We start from the raw sequence: 11,943 nt of genomic DNA, 5'->3' as shown, positions 1-11,943 counted from the left end.
ATTATTTTAGTTGGAAGAGCCGCACCAAAAGTCATGAAAAAATATTTTAGAACTATAAAAAAATCCAGTGGCTTTTTGTTGTTATTGTTAATGATGTCTTGCTAAAAATTCAAGTCAAAGTGCTTAAAGCACTTAAAAAGCATAGCAGCAGTCTATGGTCTGCAATGATTTAAAAAACTCTAAGAATACTCTTCAGTGTTTCCTCATTTGCAGACTACTGCCTATCAAACACTATCTTTAGAGGAAAGGACTACATCTATGTTCTTTTATCAATCTTGAATATACAATATAGTAATGACACAAAGTGATGTCACACACACAAAAAAAACTATGTAATTTAAAAAGCTAGCTTTAAAATATGATTCTAATATCTGTGATAAAAAATCACATATATATGCAAAATATAAAATACATCCTAACATATTTTTATATAAGAACTGAAGTTTACCACTTTTAACATAAAAATTGAGATGAATTAATAAAAAAACAATTTTCATATATACCACAGAGCAATAAGTTTAAATCAGACTATTTTGAGTTGTGTAGCCCTTTATTAGCAACTAAAATAGAAGGTATCTGTTGTACAACACGGGTAGTAATTGACTATAACTGGAGAATTATTATATTCTAATACAGATCATTTATAAATGCAATTTCTTTATTAAAAAGCTTCCACCTTTTTTGTCTGTGTACAATTTGCAAAACTATTCTGAAAGCGGAATATATGTGCACAAGTCTGCAAAGAGTGCAAATTTAGGATATGGTAAATGCTTTACAAGTTACTTTCAAAACACTGCCACAACTGGGCCATTACATTGCCATCTTCTTTGATCAAAATATTTGATGCCAGCCTTCCTTCCACTGCCCTAAACTATAAAGCATTTTTTAATGAGTTGAAATTAAGGAAGGACTACACCTACTAGAAAAGAAGAGAAGAAAGTTCTATTTGTTTGAGGTTTCAGAATCCCCCCAAACCAGGATCTGGGTCTTGGTAAGGGTTAGGCTGGGACCCCGAACAGAGTATGAGTATGTGCAGGTGGCATCCCTGAGGATTCAGAGCGTCAGTGGACCGTGAGTGCTCCAGCAGCGTAACTCACTGAACTGTCTTGCCAGTTTCTGCACTGGCTTGACTGAGCATAATTCAAAAAGGAAAAGCTCATATTCATTCCATTCTTCTGGAGCTCTGTAATAGCCTAAAAAAAGAAAGATGTGATTAGCACTCTTTGAATGCGTTGGTGGCTTAACTTGGCCCACTTCACAGCTGGTGCCTAGATCTCTTTCACTCGTCACTTGTTTCTTTAATTTCTCTTCAACTTATGTTAAATAGGAATAAATGATAATTCCTTATTTAATTCTATCAAAGTACTTCTTTGATAAGACCACTTAAAAACAAAAACAAATTAATTCATAGCTTCTTTCTCTCTTTTCTCTAAACCAAATCTTAGCTACTCTACTATCTTGAATTGTTGCAGTCTTTTCTTTGTCTGACTCTGGCTAAGGTTAAAATGTATATAAATTAAGTTTCAAGAGGTATACCAGGATTTTTACTTTAATTGAACCTATTAGTATTTCCTCCTCCTCCCATTCCTGGAGTGTATACTCCCTTCTTTCTTAAAAAGTTTTGCATTTTATTTCAGAAAATCCATACTGTTTTATTTATTAGGGAAAATATTATTCTCTCTTTCAAAATTCCAGCTAACCAAGACTTCTGGTGCTCACTTCGGCAGCCCATATACTAAAATTGGAACAATACAGAGAAGATTAATTAGCATGGCCCCTGCGCAAGGATGACACGCAAATTCGTGAAGCGTTCCATATTTTAGAAAAAAGATTTCCACCTATTACCTCCATTCCTTAAATGAATTACTACTGTTTTTCTTGTAAAGAGAAAAATATATACATGTCATCTGTCTTACTTTATTAACTTACATATTTCTAAAGTTCAAGAGCAAAATCTTCTATTTATTTTTATATAGTCTAGGACACTAAATAAAACCAAGAAATCAATAAGAACATCTCTTGAAAGGTTACTTTGGTTTATATTTATAAAGAGCATACTGGAATTGGCTGAGAATCTAGAGAAAATGGGTCTGCATTCTAAATAACTTTCTGCATTTAAAAGAAAATATCAGCCTGTCTTCCAGTGACATATAACTTTATTCAGGTACCAAAACAATGGAAATCCAAATCATCTTAAATGTACTAAAAGAAAATTGACTATATGTACCGAAAACCTATGCTACTAAGTTACCTTAAGAATTGAAGATATTTTAAAACATCATAGGATCAAATATTAAAAATCAAGGCTTCTTAAGGATACTCACATTTAATAACACTCCGATGGGATGTCTTCCACATATAGTATTATGGTATTTCTTCAAGTAATTACTAAAAGATACAGGATCTAATTGTTCTATAATACTCATACCCTAAAAGTAAGTGAGGGGGGAGAGAAAGAGACAAAGAAAATGAAAGAAAAAGGAAAAAAGGACACTATTATTTCCCAGTTACATTTAAAACAAACTGTTACTTAGAGCTAAACACTGTAATTTTTTAATTAAAGAGAAGTAAATAGACTACATTAAATAAACCTTGTAAAATACCAAACTCATCTGTCCAAAGCTAATCTCATAGTCAACTCTCAATAATACATACACTTTATTAATACAAAACTTTTAACCCCCGTTTAGTTTTCTCTGATCTCATGTTTCTACACCATCTTCACCAGTTGCTACTTAGCTGATAATCATCGAGCATTTCATAATTTTATATTTTTATATATTTTTAAGTAAATCTATTGTGAAAATTTTCATAAAATTAAATTTGATATACACCTGTTTTTCCCGATATCCACTATATTTCTCCTACCATTGTCATAATCAAGAGTTGGTTGTAACTTAACTATTTCCATAACTAAACTTAAAGACATTTTAAATCATCAGTATTCTGGGTATGTGATAAAGAAGATACTACAAACTAAAGAAAAAAATAGTTTGCATATTTTTAATTAATTTAAAGTGCATAAAAGATTAATAAAAGGTTAACAAAGTAGGTCATTTAAGAACAAATTTTTAAAAAGAAAAGCTTTTTATTTCTTTAATACTTTAAACTAGGATGCTTTATTTTCAAGATTTTCGTTCAGAATCAATGTTTACTAGTAGACCATTATTAGAACAATCACTATGACTCGGACACTTGTTTACACTAAATTCCGTATTCTGCAAATGCATTCAAATAATGTGTTCATAATACATTAATAAATACATAAGGGCAACTTTAACTCATCTGAATCAGGCAAATAAATTAATGATTCTAACTCATTACCTTACCTTATTTTCTTATTCTGGTAAAACACATTTGTGTTCAATAAACTGGATTAATATCCTTCAGGAGAAATGTAAATGGTAGTTTAACTAGGGAATTAACTAATATATTTTGTGTGGTTTTAAAATTATGTTTCAACAAAACAAGTATTGTGTAAAAAGCACCTGGAGTAATCAGATGAACAGTCATCTGAAAAATGATAGTAATCATAGATGATATACAAATATTGCAGTGGCAGCACCAAAATTTAATTAATAAAGATCTTTTTACACAATATTTAAGTCCTTCATAAACATTATTACATTCTGCTGCAACTATAGCTAAAAGACAGGCATATGCATGTATAATCAACTTTCAATTATCTGCATATCAATTAGCCACTCTCAAGACTTATCCACAACCAGTGATTAATGCTAAGTTGGTTTCCCCCTGCCAACTACAAGGCTACCACATCAACAGCCTCCACTGACTTTGGTGTAAGCTCAGAGGCAGATGAACTACCTTAGAAGTTAAGATAAACAATTAGTATTTTAATTCTGGTGCAAAGAAAAATCACACAATATATTTCTAAACCAAGCAGAGATGAAGTAACAAATCTTTTCCATAAATACAGATAATCAAGATATAACTCCCTAAAGATGAAGAAACAGACATGAAGGTTAAAAGCTTGCCTCTAACTTTCTAATCCTAGGCTCTTTCTCATTGACTACTCTGCCTTACCTCGTATAACAAAGACATACCAACAATTCTTTAAATAATCTCTTTAAATAATATGGTATACATGTTATATGAGAATTTTAATGCTCTTGGATGAAGTCTAGGACAGCTTACCTTAAATAGAATTCCAATCATTAATAAATTATGTGGCATTGAGGTTCCAATGTATGTTTTAATATTAAAATCTCAAAGCACATTTTTGAACAAACATATGAAATGTATATATTGACATGAGGGATTCAAAGAGAAGGAAAATAATGATCCCACTTTAGAAGAAAATAATTCGGTGAAACTGACCAAGAAATTTCATATAGAAAGAGATAAAGTTATAAATGTAGAAGACGTTACTAAATAAAATGTTCAAAATGGAGATACTGGTTAAATTATAACAATAAAAAAACCCTGATGATGGAATATAAGGGACTAAATTTAAAATTTTAATTCCCAAAAGTGTGTTATGTACCTACTAGGGCAAGAATCAATTTCATTACATTCAATTCTCTGATGAATATGATAGTTAAGAGGTATGCCTTTTAATAAAAGAGGGACAGAGAGAAAAGTTAAGGCTTTACAATTGAAAAATTCATGAAGTTCACAAACAAAGCAATAAATATGATAGTTAAGAGGTATGCCTTTTAATAAAAGAGGGACAGAGAGAAAAGTTAAGGCTTTACAATTGAAAAATTCATGAAGTTCACAAACAACAGCAATAATGATAAAATTGCAAAATGGGACATCCATTAACTAATACAGAACACTGGCAAATATGCTTTAGTATATGTTTATGTTTTGATGCTAACAATTTTGAAATTACTATTACCAAAATTTCAAGATGATGAAAAATAAAATGCTTCTCAAATATGCCTAATTAACTTTTCCATTTCTTAAAATACTGGGAGATATGATCAGTGAATCTAAGGTCGAGGCACTGGAAAGCTTGCCTATAGCCTAGTAAACAGAATATTTGTTCACATGAATTGAATCTAATATGGAGCAGTAAAGTGGGTCTCTACCCATTCAGTTCTAAGATACAAACCAGATGTTATAAACACCAAAAGTCTACCCATCATCAAGATTGGATTTCTAAGGAAGTTAGTACCTTCAGCAAGAAAACCTCAGATTGAAAGCTAAGTCTCTACTTTGAGGGGGAGAAGGGCAGAGGGTATCAATCATTGTCCTCACTCTCCCAGTAAAGGGTGAAAGCTTGCAATCAAATCCCAATGGCAGTCCTAACCTAAATAGGCAGTTTTAACGGACAGAACTGCAGATTCAGGACTCTGGTAAAATAACAAAAAACTCCCCTTTGAAAAAAGTTTATCTAAATATAATAAAATACTTAAATTTTATTTAATTATTATCTCCCAGAAGTAATCTCCCTCTAAAATAACAAACACAAAAGAGTAGCTAAACTTTTTAAGAGGTCTTTAAGAAATAAAAACTAGAATCATGTCTTCTAATTACGAACACATAATTAATCATATTATCAAATCATTAGGACTCTTTTTAAGTGAGTATATACATTTATGTTGAAAAGATGAGTACACATTTAGGAAGGTAAGATGAGAACAGAAAATATTCTGGTTTCTGTAAGAGGCATCAAGATAAAATCATATACTGAAAAAAATTTTATAGAAAAAAAACATCACCCTAAAGACCATTGTGTTAAGAAGCAATGTACTACCTTAAAGATGATATTATATAGCTATCTTAAGTCATTATCTTAAATAGCTAGCTATCTTAAAAATGATGTTTTACAATTGCTAAAGACTACTAAAGAAACTATTGGTCTAAGTCAAGAGAAAGGTATGAATAGACAAATATAAATAATTTCAATTTCAAAAGAGTAAGAAGGAAGAAAAGTAGCTGAAGTTCAAAGAAAATGAAGTGTTTACTAATAAATGTGGAAGGAAAAGAAGTTGTAAGGATGACTACAATGACATTTTTGGATTCTCTCTGCCAAATCATAAGTAATTTGCCAATGTCCATATTGAAATATTGGTCTATATCAAAAGTGGTACAGAAAAATAATCATGTAAAATATGTATAAGTATGGCTAATGTTTCAAGTATGTGATCTAAGAAGTTAACAAAAATCAATGTCTTAAAATATGTTCTGCTTTGGTTACTGTAGTTACTGAAATTACAAAGTACTAATTACCAAAAAACCATGGTCAGTAGCTAATAATACTATGACTTTCAGAGTCTTATAACCAGTTACCTCGCTCCCTCAAATACAACTTTTGGAAGATCCACTTTGTTTTCTTATATATTTTTTCTTTATGTATGTATTTTTTCACATAATTAATTTCCAAGATACTCAAATACTAGAGATATAAACATTTTGTAATAAAAACAGCTATTTTTCTTTTGTTTTGGAAACTAGAACCTACTTTTGTTTGTTTCCTAGCTTTTTAATAACTACATTTAACAAGACTTTTCTGGTAACCAAAAAGGACCAAAACTAGTTAACACACAAATTTTAAACAGGTTAAATCTAAAATTTTATACTTAAAAATAATTTCACTCTAGCAAACTTTCAAAATGTATAATTATTTATAATTCAGAATTACTAACATTTTTGTAATACTTACAAAGAGAACCACCAATTTCACTGTATTTGCTCTGAAAAAACTGAATATGGAAACTAAGATATTGGTTCTCGAATGAGATTATTTATAACATAAAATGATACTTTAAGAAATAAATATATAAGAAATATACAGAAGGATATTCACCATTTGGTTATATAAATCAATTAAGAAAACACTATATTATAAGAAAGTCTGCCTAACAGTGAGAGTACATATACACATATATGTATAAAAACATACATACATGAGTATTCAAACAGAGCTAAACCATTCTTATTACTTTAATCCATTTATTCTAACTCCCAGAATTGATTTATAACTTGAATTAACAGCATGCTAATACAAGAACAGAACACTTATGAGTCATTTAAAAATCTATACGTAAATAGAAATGCTTCAATAAATGGACTGCAAGTCAACTCCAAGTCAAATGTTATATCAAATATTAAAATCAATCATATTAATATGAGGCAAATACTCGATATTTATTCAGAAATTATATTTCAGGCTATTTAAATAAAAATTTTAAAATTATGCTTCTTTGGACATCTAAAGTAAGGTAAGTCAGATGCAGATTTAGAAGTCACCTAAAGCTCACTGGTTCTACTTATACTTTTGAAGTTTCAAAGACTTTAAAGCTAGCATAAAAGCAATAATTTCAGGAAATATCTGATAATCATGCCAATGGGTAAATGATACTCTTTTCTGCTCTGCCTCAAAGTAAGAAACCAAGGCCTATCTATTTAACTGATCAATTTGTCTCAAAAGACAAATTAAGCTAGCACTCTTAATATAAACTAACAACAGTTAGTAGAAAGGTTAAAAGAATTAACTATGGGTGTTTATATATAACACAAACACAGAATAACAAAGACTATTAAAGTACTTAGATATGAACACAGTTCTAGAGAGTTCCAAAGGATGCTATTATGTTCACTCACTTGAGAGCAACAGGTAAGCCAATGTTTGGGGGAAAACATTTTCCATATGTTAAAAACATCATTCATAGCCCTAACGGGTTTGGCTCAGTGGATAGAGTGTCGGCCTGCGGACTCAGGGTCCCAGGTTCGATTCCAGTCAAGGGCATGTACCTTGGTTGCGGGCACATACCCAGTGGGGAGTGTGCAGGAGGCAGCTGATTGATGTTTCTCTCTCATCGATGTTTCTAACTCTCTATCCCTCTCCCTTCCTCTCTGTAAAGAATCAATAAAATGTATTTAAAAAACAAACAAACAAAAAAAAACATCATTCATTGATTTGCAAATTCTTACATTTGCAAAATTAAATGTTGCCTGATTAAAGTTCACAAATAATATAAAGAGAAAAGAAGGTAAGAAAACCTCAACAGATCAAGAACCATAGTGGGCCAGTTCAAATTTACTACCAAGCTATTTTAGGAATAAAGATGTTGTGACTCTATACTACCGAAGAGGATCTCCAGAGGCAGGTACAGGCAAGTCTATTTGAAAAAGTTTCACAGATTATTTCAATTGTAAAACCAGAATTGATGACTACTACTGTAGACAATCTCATCTTTGCCCTGGCTTTATTTACCATCTGTCATCTCTCCCTAACTTACTACCAATACCCACTGTTACTACTTCTGACCCTGGTGTAAAACCCATTCTCTACAACAGCCAGAGTAACCTTTAAAATAATGTAAATTAGATCACCTCACTTCCCACTGCACTTACATAAACTTCGTACCCTGGAATATAAAGCCCTGCACTATCTGACCCCTGCCTCTCTTACCAAAGTTCAAACCATTCTTACCCTTACCTACTCTACTACTGCAACACTGGACTTTTTTCTTTTCTCCTAACACACCAGCATCTTTCCCATCTTAAGGTCTTTGCACTGGCAATTCCTTCAGTGTAGATCTTCCCTCTGATCATTACTTGGTTTGCTCCTCCTTATCACTTATATTTCAGTTTAATGTTCCTCCTCAAGGAAGTCTTTCTCCAATCAGCCTAGAATCATTTACTATCTCAAAACCATTTAAATATTTTCTAAACAGCACACATCACTATTGGAAACTAACTTACACACATCCTTACCTTTTATTTATTTATTTATTTATTTTTTGTTAATCCTCTCCAGAGGATTTTTTTCCATTGATTTTTCAGAGAGAGTAGAAGGGTGGGAAGCAGAAAAGGGAGGGAGAGTGGGAGGGAGGGGGAGAGAGAGGGAGAGAGAGAGAAACATCGATGTGAGACACATCAACTGGTTGTCTCCCACATGTGCCCTGACCGGGGCCAGGGATCAAACCTGCAACCCAGGTACATGCCGTTAACCGGGAATCAAACCCGTGACCCTTCAGTCCACACCCAATGCTCTAACCACTGGGGACATCGTTACCTTTTTAAAAATAATGTGTATCTCCCTTCCATTAGAATAAAATTTCTGTGAGATCAAGTCTGCTTGTTTACTGCCATAGCTCCACAAGTGCCTACACTGTAATCCAAATGCCTACTTGATTGACATCTCCACCTGAATGTCTTAAAGGCAACTGCTTATATCCCCTAATAGAATTTACGATCTCCATACCTCCTAAAATATCTGGACCTATCAGCTTATGTTTCTGACGTAAGTGAATAGCAATACCCCATAGTAGCATAAACCAGATATTTAGGGGCCATCCTTGATACTTCCTTTTCCAAGTCCTATTGTAAATTTGTCTTTTATATATACTGAACACATCCACTCTGTCCCCCTCTTCCAACATCACTACCCCATCCACTGTCTAAATTACCATTTTTCACCTGAATTACCCAACTAGTCTACTCATTTCTCCTCTGGCATCCCTCCAATCCATTTGCTCCACTGCAGCTATATGATCTATTCAAATACAATCTGATTTTATCACTTTCCTATTAATATTCTTTAAATAGCCTGTTCTAGATTCTCTGGCTCCATTTCTCACCACTTCCCCATTCAATCGTGCATCGATTCATTCAATAAATATATACTTAGTACCCACTGACAGGCTGATACAAAATGGACAAAGATCCTGATTTCATGAAGCTTATAATCTAATAGGGGAGGTTATCGCCAAACAAATCAACAAATACTAAGTTATAATCACATAGTAGTAAGTACTACAATGAAGAATAAAGCAGGGTACATTCATACAATAACTGTTCACCATAGAGCATAATAAAAAACTGTGGACACAGTTTTGGGTTGTCTCAATAATGAGAAGATGCTACTGGGGGACTTAGTGGGTGGAGTCCAGGGACGCTAACTGTCCTGCAATCCAGGACAGTCCCACACACAAAGTGCTGTTCTCATCCCATGACACTTTCCCATTTCCATGTAGTTGAAAACCTGCTTATAATTATCTACATCCTAAGTCTATTCTACATACAAACATAAAGAAGTTTCATGTGATTTTAATATACAGATTTCCCAGGAATGGAACTATCTTATAAAGTGAGGGAAGACTATATACTTTGTTTAGTTTACAACTTTACTAAGTTTGCATTTTTAGTTGTCCCATTAATGATACTATGTGTGTAAGCATCTAACTCCTTCAGTATATCTTTATTAATAGAGTTGTGCCTGGGCATTCACATTAAATATATATTGATTTATTATAAATTACTTTCACTTATTTCTTTGTAATTTACAATTAGGGTATTCATTTAATTTAATTATACATATTGGATGGTAATATGCACTAATTCATTCATTTGAAAAATATTTATTGAGCACCTACTTATTATGTTCTAATCACTATTCTAAGTACATCAGATACATTGGTGAAAAAAAATATCCTAATGTAATTGTAATAAATAAGTAAACGTTTTAGTCTGTTAGAAGAAAAAGTAGACTAGGTAAGATGGGTTGGGAATACTGAATAGAGTGAGTGTATAGGATGCAAAATTAAAAAGGGTGGCCACTAGTCCTCATTGGGAAGGTGAAAGGTAAGCAAAGCCCTGAGGTAAATTAGACAGTCAAGTGCAAAAAGGGCAAAGGTCTTAAGCTAGGCACATATATGGCATTACTGAGGAACATTAAGGAGACCAGTGTGTCCATACTACTTCCTAAATATCTCTTCTATTTCTGTATTGTAATAACTTCTATTTAAGTCTGTTCAAAGACTAGACTATAAATTCCACTAAGTCAGACACCACGTTTTCTCCTCTTAACATCATCAAAGCTACACAGAGTACCAGATACACAGCAGACACCTACTAGCTGTATGAAGAAAATAAGTGATGAGGCAGCTGATACCTGAAGCTCAGAAAAATAAGATTAGAACTAGAAGCCAGAAAAGAATTAAATGACTGAAATGATAGCATAATAAAGTCAAAAGAAAACTAAATTGAAATCTAGAAAAATCCCAAAGGTAAAAGTATTAAGCTATAGTTGTATTTAAAGTAACAAAATAAATTTAAATATAATAAAAATCTCGTAAGTAACTAAATTTGCATTCATTCCATCTGGCTTTTAATAAAATATATTATGCAATATAATCTACTTATAGGTTCAGATCCAGATTTCTTACTAAAACGCTTTATCTGCTATAGACTAAATATTCTTGTACTAAAACATATGCATAAAGCTACTAACACAGTGGTAAAGTTGATTTTAACAAATCAGACTTCAAGGCTGATAGAGTTTAAAGACAATTTAGAGACTACCTACTCCAAGTATCTCATCTCAGAGATGACAAGTTGAGGACTAGAGAATTGAAAGGATCTATCCAAAGTTCAAAGCACATTAGTGATATACTTGCTAGGTTTAATATTCTGTTATGAGTAGATACCAAAATGATTTATATGACTTTTTAAACATTAAAAGAAGTACTATGATTACCATAGTACTTCAAGGAAAATGACATGATCAATGTCTACTGTATTTCTGGGCTAGGTAAAAATAAAATCATTTTTATATTCTGTACTTAAAATAACAGCCAGCCTGAGCATCAACCCATGAACCAGGAGGTCACAGTTCAATTCCCGGTCAGGGTACATGCTGGGATTACGGGCTCAATTCCCAATGTGGGGCATGCAGGAGGCTGCCAATCGATGATTCTCTCTCATCACTGATGTTTCTATCTGTCTCTCCCTCTCCCTTCCTCTCTCTAAAATCAATAAAAAATATTTTTAAAAATTAAAAAAAAATTGAAATTCCATTTAAGAAAAATCTAAATGGCCGAAAATAAAATACACACACACACACACACACACACACACACACACACACACACACACACGAAGCAACCGGAATGCCGGAACGGAACGACTTGAACGACCAGTTGCTTTGATGCGAACTGCGCCCTGATCAGCCCCCGCACCCTAATCAGG

General features: G+C 32.5%; 1 protein-coding gene across 8 annotated transcripts in view; it reads right to left on the bottom strand.

Annotated features, from left to right (window-relative positions):
* Positions 1 to 517: 517 nt before the first annotated feature.
* MEMO1 (mediator of cell motility 1) overlaps positions 518 to 11,943 on the bottom strand; it is an 83,029-nt gene continuing 71,603 nt past the window's right edge. For 7 of the 8 annotated variants that reach the window (XR_001360590.1, XM_014533190.1, XM_014533189.1 and 4 more), the window contains 2 exons: positions 2,325 to 2,429; positions 532 to 1,193 (listed from right to left, as the gene is read on the bottom strand). Coding sequence is in view for 7 of the 8 variants with exons in the window: in XM_014533190.1 (XP_014388676.1) it covers positions 1,062 to 1,193; positions 2,325 to 2,429 (237 nt within the window). In the remaining variant the exon portion in view is untranslated. Of the gene's footprint in view, positions 1,194 to 2,324; positions 2,430 to 11,943 lie in introns of all 8 variants that reach the window. The other variant, XM_014533193.1, reaches the window with a different exon arrangement.

Source organism: Myotis brandtii, unplaced genomic scaffold, assembly GCF_000412655.1.
Source record: "Myotis brandtii unplaced genomic scaffold, ASM41265v1 scaffold953, whole genome shotgun sequence".
Lineage (NCBI taxonomy): Eukaryota > Metazoa > Chordata > Mammalia > Chiroptera > Vespertilionidae > Myotis > Myotis brandtii.
This window is presented reverse-complemented; position numbering and strand designations above follow the sequence as displayed.